At 35.5% G+C, this 18,178-nt stretch overlaps 1 protein-coding gene across 5 annotated transcripts in view; it reads left to right on the plus strand.

Moving 5' to 3' along the window:
- Nucleotides 1-18,178, plus strand: part of PHKA1 (phosphorylase kinase regulatory subunit alpha 1) — a 99,044-nt gene that overhangs the window by 64,939 nt on the left and 15,927 nt on the right. For 3 of the 5 annotated variants that reach the window (XM_064483039.1, XM_031446387.2, XM_031446388.2), the window contains exons 16-25: nucleotides 789-933; nucleotides 7,887-7,965; nucleotides 9,725-9,891; nucleotides 11,713-11,889; nucleotides 13,601-13,692; nucleotides 14,056-14,195; nucleotides 15,286-15,442; nucleotides 15,922-16,001; nucleotides 17,192-17,270; nucleotides 17,412-17,541. In XM_064483039.1, coding sequence (XP_064339109.1) covers nucleotides 789-933; nucleotides 7,887-7,965; nucleotides 9,725-9,891; nucleotides 11,713-11,889; nucleotides 13,601-13,692; nucleotides 14,056-14,195; nucleotides 15,286-15,442; nucleotides 15,922-16,001; nucleotides 17,192-17,270; nucleotides 17,412-17,541 — 1,246 coding nt within the window. The remainder of the gene's footprint in view (nucleotides 1-788; nucleotides 934-7,886; nucleotides 7,966-9,724; nucleotides 9,892-11,712; nucleotides 11,890-13,600; nucleotides 13,693-14,055; nucleotides 14,196-15,285; nucleotides 15,443-15,921; nucleotides 16,002-17,191; nucleotides 17,271-17,411; nucleotides 17,542-18,178) is intronic. The other 2 variants (XM_031446389.2, XM_031446390.2) reach the window with 1 other exon arrangement.

Here is an 18,178-nt window from a genome sequence, read left to right on the forward strand (position 1 = left end):
ACTGGCTAACAAGTAGTCCTGGGTGTTGCAGAAATAGTGGCTAGGGATTTTACAAATGTTGAAGTAGGTTAAAAAGTACTCTTTACTTTATTAGAGGTCAAAAATAATACTATATTTACCCTTTATAAACAAAATATAGTCTGTTTTATTCAGCTACTGAATTATTTGTTCTCTTTGTTTGGGGGAGGGGCCCTTTTTACATGCCTGAAAATCTTTGATATCCTCTTCTAAACAAAAATGTCAGTACTGTTTTAGCCATGATTATACTCTGTTATTAACCTGATATTTATTAGCCATATTACAATAGCAAGCCTGATTATATATGTGTATAAGAGGAAAACTATCTTCTGGAAAGAAAGCCTAAGCTCCCCATTTGTCATCTTATGTCTGAAATAGTGCAGCTGAGGTATAGATGAAAGAATAATGGACCATAGATTCTATCTCTGATTTTGCCATTTGCTAGTCATAGAACTTTGCTAATCTAGTCAGTGTCTCTTGGCCTTATTTTTTTAATCTGTTAAAAAGGAAAAAGGCCCCCACTGGATTGTTACAATTAAAATCATGTACTTGAAAACACTTTGTAAACTATAGGACACTGTAAAAATGTCGAATACTACTATATGTACCAGTGGACCACCAGATATTTTGGGAAGAATTAGACATTACATTTGGAGGCATTGTTGCCCCTGTGACATTTTATATACCCTTGTGAATATGTGAGTACTTTAAAATATTATTTAATAGTTGTGAGAGTAAATTATTCTGAGTTGTCAATTTTTTTCCCTCAGTTTATAGACCAGCAACAGTTCTACCTGGCTCTGGACAACAAGATGATAGTAGAAATGCTTAGAACAGACCTCTCCTATCTCTGCAGCCGCTGGAGGATGACAGGCCAGCCCACCATCACCTTCCCCATCTCAAACAGCATGCTTGGTAAGGTTGTATGAGGCAAGGAAGGAATGTGTTTTTAGAATAAGTCATGTGGTTAGCCCTTCAAAGCCTTGGAGTCACTAGAGAGCTGCTATTTTCACTTATTCTTTCAGCAGTTTTTTATTAGCTCCTATTTTGTGCCAGGTCCTTTTCAAAGCACTGGTCATACATGGGGTGAATCAGGTAGATGAGGTTTTTACTCTTATGGAGCTTAAGATTTATAATAAATATGTAACAAATAAACAAATATACAAGAATATTCCAGGTGGTTTGAGAGCTGTAATTCAAAAGATGTAATACAATAACTTGGTTGGAGCTACTTCAGATAACTGGTTTCTAGGCCAATTTGCAGAAACAAAATTTGCAGTTACTAATACAATTCATTTTAAAAACAGTAATACTACATTCTGCATCTTTCTTACTCCAATGGAGCATTACAATTTTATAGATAAGTTCCCAGACTTCTCATTCCAAGACTTGCCTAACTGAAGCAATAAAATCTAGCAGGGAAGAGTAAAAAGGCTTTCAGTTTATCTTTCCTTTATTAGCCAGGCGTCCTGACATTGCTTACTTAAAACTGAGTGAAAGGCTTTATTGTTCTCTCAGTTCCTGGAGGACTAGAGCCAATACTGAAGCACTGCTTCCTTTCTGTGTCTCTGCTGTTGCTTCCAAAAGCCTGTTTGTACTGCCAAAGTACATAGAATTCCTTTTCATTAGAGAAGAATCCTTTGTCATAAATCATTCAGAGTCCAGACACACTGTTAGGGATTTTGGTCACATCTCTAAAGTGCTTCAAAAGCACAGGAGTTGAGGAAGTAGGGTAGTCTTTCTTCTTTTTGTCTTTCTTCTTTATTCAAGACAGTTAGCAAGTACCCATTTAGTAACTACTGTGTTCCCAGAACTGCCTTCAGAAAGTATAAAGTCTAATTTGAGTGGCAAAGCTAACTCACAAAAACAATAGAAAACAATTCAAGACAGTATATAAAGAAGTACTAAACCATTAGACTGGCATTTTACAGTGACAGTGATCAAGTTGTCAAAGAAAATTTCTTGACTTGGTGGGACTCACCCAGGCTTTTGGGGATGTGTAGTATTCATATGGGAGGAGAGAAAAAGAAAATGTACTTTAGGTGAGGAAAAAGTTACCATGAATGAAGCCTGGAGGCAGGGATGCACTTGCCTTGTGAGAGGACAGTGAAGAGGCCAAGCTGAACAGAGTGGGCCCTGCATGTTGGAGTATAATTATTGACAAAATTGGACAAGTAATGTGGGGTCAGATTATAAAGACCTTGAAAATAAGCAGAGATATTTAAAACAGATTTCCTCAGAAGTCTGAAACTATTAAAAGCTTTTGAGCAAGGAGTGACATGATGAAAGTGATGTTTAAGGAATATTGATTTGGTGACAGTATACATTGTAGTTAGGAGAACCTGATACGAATGAAATTAATCCAGGTATGAAGTGATGAGAAGATACACTGGATTGGTGGTAGTAAAAATAGAGTGGGAAAGAAGGATTCAAGAGTCATTTTAAACAACACCTGCGACCCAAGTGTTGACTGACTAGATATGAGATACGAATCAAGATAATGTGAAGATTTAGAGATTAGGTAAATAATGCTGCCATTGATAAAAGCAGAGAGATTCTAAAGGAAGATGCCAATTGTAAAGGGACATGTTCAGTTTGTAGTGATGAAGAGGTTTCAAAACTGGAATACCTAATACTTGGGATGAGATAAATAGCCATAGCTTAGGAAAAAGAATAAAACTAAAGATCTAGATTTAAATCACAAAGTTTTGATACTTGGAACATAAACACACAACAAAAACAGCAGTGTCAATAGCAGTAACTACAGTGTTTACTGAGCACTTTCTCTGTACCAGGCATTGAGCTCAGTGCTTTCAATTTGTTATTTTGAAATCTCTACAACAACTCTGTTCAGGTAGGTACTATTAATAGCCCCATTTTATAGATGAGGAAGGTGACTCATTGTATAGTCACAAAGCCAGTAAGCAACAGAGTCAGATCTGTCAGTCTCCAAAGCCTACATTACGAATAGCTGTGTGTTTTTGTCAGGGAAAATTTTGTCCTGGTAAAATGAGAATGAGAGTATTAGTGATCACATTAAAAGGTGAATTAATTAAATTCTCATATTAAAGACAAAGATTTCTAGGATAGCTAAAAGAGCAAAGTCTACCTAGATCCTGTTTACAAAAGATATCCCTAAAATAAAATTATGCAGAAAAACAGAAAATAAAGGGAAGTGTAAAGATATATCATGTAAATGCTAACAAAAAAAGCAATGGTGACAATATTAATATCAAAATTGATAAATAGAATTCAAGGTACAAATCAGTAAATGAGACAAGGATATTTTATATTGATAATATTTACAGTACACCAAGGTGAACAGAACATTTATAAAGTTTTATCTACTGGAGAATATCAATGAAATATATAAAGCAGATATTTATGAAAACTTAAGGACAATGTGATAAAACCATTGTACAATCATAGTGGGAAACTATAACATATCTCTATCAGAATGTTACAGATCAATTATACAAAATAAAGATATAGGAGATTAATAAACCTTATTTTTGTGTTTATGGGTATATATAAAACTATATGCAGAAAGACAGAATACAAAAAGAATGTTTATTTTTAAAAAGTAGAGCTCATACACATGATATTGCCAGACATAGGACATAAAACTAATTAACACAAGAATACTTTTTTAAAAATCTGACCATGAAGGAATTAAATTTTTTCCAAATAATTCTTAAAGAGGAAACCAAATTTGAAATTAGTGCTTAAAAATGAAAAATGATACCCCTACTTATCAACACTTAAGAGATTTGAACAAAGTCATACTTAGAAATTTTCATATTCTTAAATGCTTTTCACTTTCGGAAAAAAACCCAGTTCTGTTTCTAGACAAAAATGGAATAGACTCACTTCTCCCTATTCTTCCTGCTAAGTAGAGCTAAAAACATTATCTATAATACATTATCTATAATACAAATATAAGAAGACTCTGAAAGTTGGATAAAAGAAGGGAGACTGGCTAGGGACATTGAACTTGAGAAGTGACACAGCAGTGAAGTTCCTGTTTTCTTTTTTCCTGTCTCATATATCCTGGACTGGGTGCTGGAGAAGCTGTTATCCCAGAAACACACATAGGTACAAATTTTTAAAGGTCCAGAAAAAACCTTCTACCTCTAGCCAAAGGAACAGGAGAGGGGCAGCCTAACCAGACAGAAAACTTCTAGATAGTAAATGTTCTACTTCACTCAAACACCACAGAAAAAAAACTGCAGCCCTACTCCAATCCCTATCAGTGAGGTTGAGTGGAGAACCTCAACTTCTGCCTTCACATAGCTGTGAAGAGGCAGCCCTCTCCCTCCTTAGGAACAGTGGGGATACTAGTGGGGAGCTTAGACTTTCATCATTGCCCAACAATAAAGGAACTTCTTCCACACCCATCTAGCACTAACAAGGCAGTGCTCCTTTCCCTGCTGCACAATATCAAAGGAGACTTGCTGAATCAGAAGATTTAATAAGATCCAGAGTCTCATAAAGCGATAATCCAAATTTCCAGAATACAGTAGAAAATCACACATACCAATGCCCAGGAAAACCCAACTTCAGTGAGAAAAGATGATTAACAGACACCAATACCAAGATGGCAAAGCTGTTGGAATTATGACAGATTTTAAGGCAGTCATCATAAAAATACTTTACCACGAAATTACAACCACACTTGAAACTTGAAAGTAGGAACTATCAGCAAAGTCATAAAAATGCTTAGCAAAGAAATTGAAGAGATAAAGAACCAAATGAAAATTTTAAAATTAAAAACTACAATAACTGAAATGAAAAACTCATTAGATAGGCTCAAAAGCAGAATGAAGATGTCAGAGTGAACTTGAAGATGGAACTATAGAAGTGACCCATTCTGAACAAGAGTAAAAATAGACTGAAGGAATATGAACATAGCCTCAGAGACCTGTGGGACTAATAACAAAAGCTCTAATATTCATGTTGTAAGAGAGAAGAGGAAAAAGAATATGGGACTGAAAAAAGTATTCCAACTAATAATGGCTGAAAAAATGGCAAAAAGCATAAACCTATAGATTCAGACAGCTGACAGAGTCCCAAACAGGATAAATCTAAAGAAACCCATGCCAAAACGCCTAATAATCAAACTCCTGAAAAATTAAAGAAAAAGAAAAATATCTTGAAAGCAGTAAGAGAAATGATACCTTGCCTATATGGTAAAAACAATTACAGTGACAACAGAGCTCATCAAAAACCCTGAAACAGAGGGAAGTGGCACAACAGTTTCCAAGTGCTGAAAAAAAAGAATTATAAACTAAGAATTCTGTATCTAGCAAAAGTGTACTTGAATAATAAAGAGGGGAAAAAACCTCAGGTGAAGGAAAACTAAATGAATTTTTCTGAAGGAGATCTGCTATAAAAGAATAGCTTAAATGAAGTTCTTGAAATGAAAAGGAAATAATACAAGGATAGAATGTCAGAACATTAAGAAAGAAAAAGAACACTGAAAAGAGTAAGAATATGGGTAAATATAATAGACTTTCTCCACTTCAGTTTTCTAAATTATGTTTGACATTTGAAGCAAAAATCATAACACTGATATGGTTCTCAAAGTATGTAGAGGAGATCTTTAATGCAGTTATAAATGGGGGGAGGTAAGGGACTAAAAAGGATATTTACACATAACTGGTAAAATGTTGAAACTAATAGACAGTGATATATGTATAATGCATGTTTGTATGTATAATGTAATACCTAGAGTAACCACTAAGAAATCTATACAAGGAAATACAGTCAAAAACACTAAAGATAAATCAAAATGGAATTCTTGTATGTGTTTTAGAAGGCAGGAAAAAAAAGAGAAACAAACAGAAAACAAGTAAAATGGCAGTCTCATCCTTAACATATCAATAATGACATAAACTGCAAAAGGCCTAAGTACACCAATTAAAAGACTGAAATTAGCAGAGTAGACTTAAAAAATGATCCACATATATGCTGTCTCCATGAGATTCAGTTCAAATGTAGCAATGTTGGTAGACTAAAATAAAAAGAATGGAAAATTAATTATAAAAAACTCAGAAGTGTCCACATTAATATCTGGTAAGGTAGACTTCAGAGTAAAGAGAAAAAATAGAGATAATAAAAATAATTTTTGGAACGAGAAAGGGGATAGAGCAACAGAAATGGAGGAGGCTTTAAAAATTATAGAAGAATACCAAGTACAATTTTGTAAATCTAGAAAAATTGACAAATTTTCTAGAAAAGTAAATAATATAAGAATAAGCTTAATAAGAAATACGTATAGAAGTATATGAGAAAATTATAAAACTAATAAAGAGCATAAAAGATTTTAATTACTAGAAGACATACCATGTTGCTAGATGGAAATACTTAATATTGAGAGGATGTCATTCTTATTATTCTATCAACTTAGTGAATTCCAAGTCAAAATAAAGACAAATTTTTATGAACAAACTGTATTTAAGTTTAAAATGGAATTGAAAATGTACAAGAATAATCAGATTTTTAAAAAAAACTAGAAACAATGAGAGAAGATAGATCCATTAGAATTATGATAATGATAAAGATAGCAATCCAAATAGTGGCAAAAGAATGTAAATACATTTGGGAAAATCATTTATTTAGGCCTGCTCCTTTATATTTTATGAAAAATTAAATTCTAAATAGATTAAAAAGCTAATAAGCAATAAGAAAACCCTATCAAGGTATTAAAAGAAAGTATGAGAGAATATTTTTGTGATCTTGGACTGAAGGAAGCTATACTTTGCAAGACACCAAAAAAAGAAAAGTTGACAAAGTTAAAAACATGAAAATCTAAATAAATCTTTTATGCAAAAATGAAGTGTGGTGGAATTTGAAAGACAAATAATAAAGTAAGTAAAGTATTTGCCATACATATGATAGAGAAGAGGGTAATAGTCACAAAACTAAAGAGTACTTGAAAATCAATTGAAAAGAAAAAGATAAACTGTTTAATAAAAACATAGGAAAGGGGCATGAACAGGAAATTCATAAAAGAAATACAAATGGACAGTATATACATGAAAACATGCTCAGTCTTACTAGTAATAAAATTAAAACGATGTCTTTTTAACATACCAGATAAACAAAGATTAAAAGGATTATTAATGCCATTGTTGTTAAAGGTGTGGGGAAATGATCACTTTCTATACTAATGGTTGAAATTAAATTGGCACAACTTTTCTAGTGTGCAGTTTGGCAGTCTAAAATTTTTAGTAAGTGTTCCCTTTATCCTAACAATTGTACTTATAAGAATTTATCCTAAGGAAATGATGGACTAAGTGTGTCACAGTGTTGCTTATAGTAAAACAACAGTCTAAATGTCTACTATGGAATCATTTTTAACTTTTAAAAACGATAAATTAGAAAAAGTGAATCACCAAAGAGTAAGTGTAGTATGATCCCCTTCACATAAAGTTGGGTATTTGTTAGCCTTCTAAACATTTTTTATACCTCCACACATACACACACATAAACCAAGGCTCATTGGATGAGATAACGTATAAAATGTTCAGCACATTGCTTGGCATGTAACGTTCAGCAAATGGTTGCTGTTACTATTGTCAGCATTCAGTAGATATTACATATTCTGCCATCAGGCAATGTGCTAAGTACTTACAATAAATAAGATACTGTCTTTGAGGAACTCGTCTATTGGTCATTATCCCTTACCATTTCCCATTCTGCAATGTCATTGGCTCTCAGATGAATTGTTGAAATACAGGGTGGTCAATGAGGAGTGTCTCATTTGTACCATCACTGCCAGAATGTTGATTTGAAATAATTGAAAGAGCCTCCTTATTTCAAAGTTAAAACCATAAAGATTGTTTCAAAATTCTCTTCATTTCAAGATGAAGATGGAACTAGCTTGAATTCAAGTATCCTGGCAGCACTCCGAAAAATGCAGGATGGCTATTTTGGTGGGGCAAGGTAAGTGACTACTACATACTCTTTAGTGAAATGAAATGAAATTTAGGTAAAGTAATGATAGACTTGTGATGTCTTTTTCTGTATCTTTAACAACATATACCCGTCCTATTCAGAGGAGCGGGTGTTTGATAGATTGAATCAAGGAATTTAATATTACAGAAAAGGATTGGAATGTTTCCCCGCCCTGTTCTACACTCCATAAATTCAGTGGACCAGAAAACTTACTCTGAAAGGAAGAAAGGAAGGGAAAGAGGGAGGGAGGAAAGTAGGTTACTAGACTATTCAATTTTGTCTGCTTTTCTTTTTTCTCTAAGTTTTTATATTGAAAATTTTCAAGTATACACAAATGTGCAAGAATCTTATTGAACACAATATACCCTCCCTCAAGACTCACCTGTGGTTAACATCTGTCCCACTTGTGTGTTTTCTCTCCCAATCCCTCCCTCCCTTCTTTTCTTGTACCTTTCACCCTCTCTCACACACACATATGTGCACACACAGACACACAACTGTGAGTTAGAGCACTTTTTGCTAAACTGTGTGAGAGTTAGTCAGAAATATCATGACTCTTCAATGCTAGATACATCAGTTTCTCTTTTAAGAAAGAGGGCATTCTCATACATAACTACAATATAATCATCACACTCAGAAAATTTAATATGGATATGATACTATTATCTAATATGGAGTCCATATTCAGAATTACCTCATTGTCTCAATACTGTTTTCCCATAGCTTTTTTTCCTTCTCCAGATCCAATGAAAGATTACTCATGGACCTTTAGTCATTATATCTCCTTGATGCCTTTTAATCTAGAACAATTTCCCAGCCTTTTATTAATATTTTATGCTAATTTTCATTACAGTTTTGCAGAAGGAAGGTCAGTTATTTTGCAGAACATCTCTCAGTTCAGTTAAAGTAGTATATTCCAGGTTTCTCCGTTATCCTTTCTCCAACAATCTTTGACCAAGTAGCTTTAGCTTCCATTGAATCAGATATTACTAATGGGGCTGTAAAATGATGATTCTGTGTTTCTAGCATTCTGTGTACATTTAATAGTTAGAATCCTTCTATAAAAAAGACCTTTCCCTTACCCACTTTTATTTTGTAGTTTTAGTGTCAGCATAGAATCATATATCTTTATTTTATTCTTATGTCACACTCCATTACATCATTTATTTCAGTGTTCAAATTTATCCAAGAACTGGCCATTGGAAGCCCCCTCAAGCTGACGTCTTTAGAAAATCAGTACTACTGACTTTCCCTTTGTGTTTAGGTTTTGCAATTGCCTTTATACATAGGGGAGGATATCACTTACAATCCACTATAATTCTTGAAATTTTCAGATATCATTTTCCTTTTCAAAATGGTCTTTTTGAGTATTTTTGAAAGTGATATGATGGATTTGTGATGATTTATCTTCATTCTGTCCTGGCTTCTCTTGTAGCCAGTGGAAATTTTTGCCAACTGTTTGGCATAATTAGCAACATAATATATGGCAGTGAAAGAAAGCAAAACTGATCTGCTTGCTGCTGGATTGTGAACCCATAATTGTAATCTTTATTAACATGGCACCCTAACCTATATTACACTACACCTAGGAGTGCTGTAAAATTTCACTTTAACAAAATTGTACCAACATATAAACATTGGTAATCTGCCAATAGAACATTCCAGTTATCCTTTCTTTGCTGAACTGCGTTGTTTTAAAAAGGATTTCCTCTGATTTTCTGTTTTCTGTTTACCCTCTAATTGTCAGGATTCAAACAGGCAAATTGTCAGAGTTTTTGACAACATCTTGCCGCACACATTTGAGCTTCATGGACCCTGGACCTGAGGGTAAACTGTACAGTGAAGATTATGAGGACTACGATAGTGAGCTAGTGTCTGGTGACTGGATGAATGGTTATGATTCAGCCAGTAATGGTAAGGAGGCTTCATAAAGACACTGGACTTGCCAGACAAGAATACAAAGTATTGTTGAGCATCCTCCTTAATATTTCTCACTGCCAGCAGTCTCACGCCTATTTAATACACTTAGATTTCTACTTTTGTTTGGCTTCACTTTTCATCCTTCTACTTACCTTTGGTTTCTGGTCTAATATCCCTGTGGTGATTATGGAGTATAGACTTGGACTATCCCTTACTAAGGTTAGGGAAGATTTCTCTCCTGGGTACATAAAATGGCTGGTGATGTCAAAATGGGAGGAAGCAATGGTGAGTGAGATATTCAATCAAGTATGTGGGAGGAAAACTAGACATATATACACTACTGCTTTTTGAAGTTAAAAAACATAAAAATATGAAATTCAATTAAAGATTTTTATATAGAATAAGACAGGGGCACATCAGAATCTCTAAAGAGGTCTACATAGTTTGAAAAAGCCTATCTGGTATACCTGTTGCTTTCCTATTACAAACTAAGTAAATAAAGCAGGATAAAATCTAATTGGCCTTGGGGAATACAAAGATGATACAGTGAGAAAGTATAATAGGGGCATAAATTTAAAATGGCTGAGAAACACCCTAAATTGTTAAGATACTGACCTAGGCAGGGCAGGCATTACATTATTTGAATCCTAAAGAGAGAAGGGCCAATAGGAGTGAATTATCCTTCTGGCTGTCTAAAACATGGCTTGCCTGTTTTCGTTGTCTGAGTATTTGACTGTTAGTCATATCTTAAGGCAGCCAATTTCTTTATCTTAAGAGTGGTGTGCTGGAGAGAAGAAAAATAAATTAGCTTTCCTTGGTGAGCTAGCAAGCATAATCTCATATACAATAAACCAACACAACTAGCAGTCAAAAGGACTGTTTTCTTGTTTGGGCTCAGCATTTACTCACATAAGTACCATTTCATTCACTTTGTTTTCATAAGATCTAAAATAGTGTGAATTTCTTTGTTGGAAGAGTACTTTAAATACAAGATTATTTCCTGTTATCAGTAATAACCAAAGTCATGATATCTATGTTGGCATAAGCTGAAATATTTTGAAAACCAGACAAGACTGATCTTATATTGAGATTGTTTGCTATTCCATGGGTAGTTGTGATTTATATCTGTTAATTCTCATTCGCTTAGATTACTTTATGAAATATATCTCTTTAATGATATGTTTGACTAAATTTGGTATTATGCATTCTGAGTCATTTCCCCTCTCTGTGTTTACTCATTGGTGGCTTCACAATGGATGTGTCTATTTCTTGCCAGCCCTTCCTTGGGGAGAGTGCTTCTCTCCAAATTCTTCATAATCCTCCACTCAAGTGTCTAGATTGTGTTCAAGGTTATAATATTTGTCATTAGGATGTCACTGCCATTTGTGGAATCTGTCTGTTTTCAGCTAGACTCAATATTTAGTGGAAGATTTTTGCCCTTCCCTACAAGTCCCCACATACCAGTGAGACTCAAGGGGCCCTGTTCTACTCCTCCTCCACCACTACCATCACACACGTACGTAGATTATGAAGTGCTCCACCCGGCCTAAAATAAGCTCATACTACTTTTCAGGGGCCCTAACTTAACTCAACAAAGTTGAAGAACAGCTGGGTCTTGGTAAATGACCATAGTTTCTGAGTGGTAAAGCTATGAGATTGTGTAATGATTACAAACTTTTTTTCCCCCATGAACTGAAACAACCTATTTCTGGTGCTGTGTTGTGGGCACAGGAGCCAGTCATTCTGTCTGGTGGGGTAGATTGTGAAGTAACTAAAATGTTTATTTTTTTCTCTCCCCTCCCCAACTAACTGCAGCTCGCTGTGGTGATGAAGTTGCTCGTTACTTAGATCACCTTTTGGCTCACACTGATCCCCATCCTAAACTAGCCCCTACCTCACAGAAGGGAGGGCTAAATCGGTTCCGAGCTGCTGTGCAAACAACCTGCGATTTAATGTCCTTGGTGACCAAGGCCAAGGAGCTGCATGTACAGAGTGAGTAATGCCATGACTCACTGGAGTCAGGAACAGGATGACGTGAAGCCCACGATGGGGGTGGGATAGTTATTACAGTGTAAGCAGGAACTTTGTTTTGTTCACTGCTTAATCCCCAGCATTTCAGGCAGCACCTAGAACATATTAGACACCCAGGTATTTGTAAAATTAATGAATTGGGTATAGTTTTGCTGTAACCAGTGCTATATAGTCTGGTTTAACCAGTTACACAGCAAGAAGAGACAGAACAAGAGACATGGAGCATATTCTGTTTTACCATCAAAGTATTAAAATATGGAAAGTATTTTTTTTCTCCTTTGGAAAAGTTACTAATTTGGAAGTAATTTTATTTAAAGATAAAGCATGGCAGACTATTACAAGGTAGCCTTGCAACAGAGAGGGAGATATTCTCCCTTAGGTAAGCTGTATCTGGTTCCCTTGGACCAGCTGCAACTTACACAGTCTGTTGTTCCAACAGTATAGAGCTGTATTTGTCAACTACAGTACTCATTCTTCAGCAACTTTGCCATTCTCCTCCCCATGACCACTACCCTCCTCCTGTAGTATTTGCAGTGGAGGATGTCTTTTCTACTACACATTGCCAGTTGTAGACATGATTCCTAAGAGTGTCTAGTGCCTCTATGGTAGCTGCATAGGAAGGGACAGAAGGGCTCCTTGGCCACACACCTAGCGGACCTAAATGTTAACATTTCACAGATAATGAGAATGATCGAGATGCATGCTCTTACTGTCTAAAACTTTATTGATCACTACTAACCAAAGATATTAAACATGACCCTTGGGGAATCATTTAACATTTAGAATAGGAAAAAGCTTAGCATACAGAGCCTTTGCGTATGCTTCCTTGACAAAGGGCTTATGCAGAGATCAGCTTTATTAAGTTATACTTATAGATTGTGAAGGGGAATTTGAGCTTCACTCCCAGCCCTGCTACTTACTTGCTTGAACAGTTACTTGAGCTCTGTATCTCTCTTTCTGTATCTGTAAAATGGCAAAAATGACAAGAGAGTCTCTCCTTAGAGGTTATGGTAAGTATTTCAACAATGAACTGTGAGTAAAAATCTTAGAAATATCTCAAAGTTGGTCAGCCAGTACCTTTTTTGATTCCCTAGATATGAGCACCCGTTATTGGGGGGGAGGTGGTAATCAGGTTTGTTTTTTGTTTGTTTGCTTGTTTGTTTATTTATTCATTAATGGAGGTACTGGGGATTGAACCCAGGACCTTATGTATGCTAAGCATGTGCTCTACCACTGAGCTATACCCTCCCCCTCATCTATTTATTTATTCTTGAGGAGATCCAACTGCTAGAAGCCAGATACTCTCCTAGATGAGTCCAGAAAATATAAAATATAACTGGATTCTTTCTATTATACATGATATTCTATTAAAGTACCAGTAATAGCACCACTGTGGTATTGATTACATTCGTAGAATTTAGTATCTTGTATGTCCAGCTGACACTACAATTCTAGATATTCCATTCAAAATATGTTTATTGATTGATTGAACATTCTTTGATTTATCTGACATTCCTATTTCTTTTCTTTGATATTCCCAAGAAAGGATAAATGTCTTATTCTCGTTCTGTAAAGAACCAACCCATATGTAACTTCACTGTTGAGGTCAACTGTGCATTTTTAATAGTATCCTAATTATCTAAGCTTTCCCATAAATTTCAACCTCTTGCAGATGTTCACATGTATCTTCCTACAAAGATATTTCAGGCTTCCCGGCCTTCATTCAACTTACTTGACTCACCTCACCCCTCGCGAGAGAACCAGGTAAACTTGCGCATGAGGTATTTCTATCAGCTTTTTGCAAAACTGCCATCCTTACAGAAAATAATAGAACTAGCCATTATGGCTTCTGCTAGTAACTGGTGGTAGGCAAAATGCTACCCTGGTGAAGATATATGGCCTTTTTAGCTCACTTTTTAAATGGGGAAGTTCTTCTCATCAGGCTTTAAGAAAACTAGATTGCCATATCATACATTCTGAAGGATTCATTGTTTCGGCTTTACTTTTCATCAAAATTTAGGGAACTCTCACAGAAGAGTTTCATAGATGAAAAGATCAATACTCCAGGGCATTATTTAAGGTGAGCACTTGTGGACTTTCTTTTTTTTATCTTTTCTCAAACTAAAGGGTCCCTCTGTTCGTGTAGAAATACATCTTCCTAGAAAACAGTCTGGGGAAGTGGACTTCAAAGCACTGGTTTTACAGTTGAAGGAGACCTCCAGCTTACAGGAGCAAGCTGATATCCTCCACATGCTGTATACTATGAAGTAAGTGATGGGTATGATCAGCCTAGTTTCCTGTTCATGTAGAAAGGCAGTAGAGCATAGTAAATATAGCACAGCTTTGGAGTCTCACTGATAAACGGATTTGAATAGTTTTACAACCTACCCACTGTGTAACTTCAAAGTCTCAGTTGTCTTTATTTATAAAATTTGGATTATGTCTACCTCAGAATTGTTGTAAAGATTAAACAAGATCTCTAATATAACTCCTGGTACATAGTAAGTGACTAAAAACATAACCATTACAGGTTTCTGTATATTAGTTTTGTATCTTGCAACTTTACCGAATTCATTGATGAGTTCTAGTAGTTTTTTAGTGGAATTCTTTACATATTAGGGAAATTGGCCTACGAATTTGTCCTATGACTTTGCTTATAATGGTTTTTGCATTAAAATTTTTATTGTATATATATTGTATGTACACATACTAATATATATATATATCAGTCTTTTCTTTTATGGCTTCTTGTATATAGTTCACATTTAAAAAGTCCTTTTGCCTCCAAAATTATGAAATAGTTCTCCCATATTTTTTGTAGTACCTTAACATTTAAATTTGATACATTTGGAGTTTTGGTATACAGTGTGAGGCATGGATTCAACTTTTTTTTCAAAAGCTACTTGATTGTCTTAACATCATTTAATAAATGATTTACCTTTATCATATGTTAAATTCCCAATTTCATAGCACTTTATATGTCTTTTATGGTACTTCACAGTTGAGTTGTGCTGTAGTAACTTTTGCAACAATGTATATGTATCCTTTAAAAATAAGCAAACATTGTTCTTACTTCTTCATTAGTTCTTTGACTTTTAATTTCAGCACTTTGAAGCCCATTAAGAGGATAAAAGTATGCATTTTGTCAAAACATAGTTGAAACTAAAATTTATTCTTGTCTAGGTATCTGGCTTTCAGGACTGACTATTAATCATAGTTTTACAAGAATTCATAGTAAATAACATTCATTTCCTAATAAGAGAGATCTATCAAAAACAGGCATATCCATTATAACACAAAAGATTGTTGCCTGTAGCTTTACTTACACTTAATTTAGGCCTGTCTTTAACATTCCAGAGGACCTGAGTGGGACACTGGATTGTATGATGAAGGGAGTGCGACAGTCAGAGAGCTTCTTACTGAACTATATGGCAGAGTTGGAGAAATTCGCCACTGGGGCCTGATCCGATACATTTCTGGAATTTTAAGGAAGAAGGTGGAAGCGTTGGATGAGGTACCTACTGTAAATTCTTCTTGAATTGATACCAAATCTAAATGGAGGTGCTTTTTGAAAATTGGTTTCCACAGCTGTTTTTTAAGGCAACCACCACAACCTCTAATCATTTGAGATGTTGTTTTTCCCACATAAAGTTCCTGATATTCAGGTAGCTCTTTTTTTTATGAATGTCAAATATATACTACTGAAGCATATAAACTGTAGACTTGTAGAGGTGTTATGCACTATAAGAATTGTAGATCTTAAGAATGAATTTATACTAGGCTAAAAGTTCCTACCTCTTAGGAAATAAAGATACCTCATTGTTGCTTCCTAGAAATCCCTCTTTTCTGATTTTCATGGCATTTCCTGAGGAAAAGTTTCGTATGTCATTAAGTTAAGGGGGAGCAAAGCTTTCTAGGCTAAAAAGAGGCATTTTCATGGAAATCTGAGATATTATATAGACAAGATAATACTGTTATACTTTTTCTTCTTAGGCCTGCACAGACCTTCTGTCCCACCAGAAACATTTGACGGTGGGACTCCCTCCAGAACCTCGAGAGAAGACCATCTCTGCGTGAGTATGCTTTTTGGTTAAGTTTGATCAAGCTTCTCTGAGACTTTCAGGAGCTATATGGACTGACCACAGTTCTCTTGTCCTAATCTTAAATAGATGATAACATCCTACGTATGTGAGCTTCTGTCAGAGACAGTGTGAGAATGTTGGTAATGACAGGACATGAGTAAATGAAAGCGAAAATTCACAGGGAATAGTACCCAAATGTATTTTGCTCTTTGGGGTTTTTTTGTTTGTTTGTCTTTTGTTTTTACTTGTTGGCTTTCCCAAAAAAAAAAATAAAATAAACAGGGCAACTGGAATTAGCACCCACAAAAAATCAGCTATACTCCAGACTTTGTTCTAGACCTTTTTTCTTAGCTTATAGATGGCTGTTTTCTCTTTTTATCTCTTCACATTTCTTCTCTCTGTGTGTGTCTCTTTGTCCAAATTTCTTACTTATATAAGGACACCAGTCATATTAGGTTAGGGCTCACCCAGTGACCTCACTTTAACTTAACTACCTCTGTAAAGACCCCATCTCCAAAAAAAGTCACACTCTGAGGTATAGGAGCCAGGATTTCAACATAGGAACTTTGAGGGAACACAGTTCAACCCATAACACCTTACTCCTGGCAAACAGAACCTTTTGTTACAAATCAGATCAATTTTGTGACTGCTGCGGGCAATCCAAAAGAAGATGGCATGCTCCATTCCCCCAGAGTGCTAAGTATCAACAGGAGAGTCAGAAGTATGGGAGGAGGTGTGCATATGTGTGTGTCTGTGTGTGTGTAAACTGATGAAACTATAAAAAATCAGTATAATGTTATAAAGTGTGACTCTAAAGTAATAAAATGACTCCCAAAAGGCACAGCTTAAACTTAGCTTATTACTTTCTAGTCATAATAGTTATTTGTCAAATGTTAAGAATTAACCATGAAAAACTGGTCTGGAAGGACATTATGGGGTGAGTTTTAAATACAGTTTTGAAGGAGAAGGGCAGTCCAGGCTCAAAGAGGAGATAGTAGAGCTCTCCTGAGTTGACCTGAGCCAGAGTGCTTCGGGGGAGGCAATGAACTTTGAAGACTGCTCGGTAATGATGAGATGTTGAGACAGTCACTTGGACTTGGGAGGAACATTTTTATTTTCTCAATATATTTAGATTTAAGTAGTTGCAGAACTTTGTCTTTCTTTACTATCCTCTTCCTTAGACCTCTGCCCTATGAAACACTCACTCAGCTGATAGATGAAGCCAGTGAAGGGGACATGAGCATTTCAATTCTTACACAGGTGAGCAGAATTATAAAGCCTAATCTGGTGACTGATATTTAAAAGTTTGTCTTCAAGTTGATCTGGCAATTTCTGAAGACCAGAAAATAGGCCTTGTGAGACAAGGGGCATGATTTTTGTCTGTCCTTATTCCACCCACAGGAAATAATGGTATATCTAGCCATGTATATGCGAACTCAGCCTGGCCTCTTTGCTGAAATGTTTCGACTTCGAATTGGTCTGATCATACAAGTTATGGCAACAGAACTGGCCCACTCCCTTCGATGCTCAGGTACTCAATTTAGTAACTATTTGAGGAAGAATTCACTTTTAATGTAGGTCTATTGAGTTTTGAATCAGGAGGGAAAGGAAGCTGAAACACTTATCAGTAGCTCAGAAGTTGCATTTAGCAATCTTGTTCCCATGTTAATCTCTGTACAAGTCAAGGGACTGCTATGACAGATTTATATATTAGTTCTCAACTTCAAAATTCCACCTCTTGGGGGCTCTGCACACCAAATTACATTCCTACTAACTCCTAGAGTGATTTGAGGCATGCATCAAACTTACTGTGACAGACTGTGGTCAATTCTGATTCAGGCAGTGTAGCTTCTGGCCACCAGAATGAGAGTCACCACATCAGTTTGATTATAGTGTCAGTATTCTGTCTAGTCAACATCAGGATCAAATAAAGGAAGGCAGTATTTCTATTAATATTTATCTGACAGGACTCTTTTTGAAATTAACTATGTATATATTTGGCAAGATAACCGTTTTAGTTAGAAGAATAGCTGGGGCCTGTGAAAGGGGTAGTGTAGAATTGTGTAAAGCGTTGGTGGCGGGACCCCATGGCGTGACTATTTTTCCTATTGGTATTTGTTTGATTTCAACAAGAATGTCAAGATAATAGAGATAGGGGTTGCATACAA

The sequence above is a fragment of the Camelus dromedarius genome, chromosome X (assembly GCF_036321535.1).
Source record: "Camelus dromedarius isolate mCamDro1 chromosome X, mCamDro1.pat, whole genome shotgun sequence".
Classification (NCBI taxonomy): Eukaryota; Metazoa; Chordata; class Mammalia; order Artiodactyla; family Camelidae; genus Camelus; species Camelus dromedarius.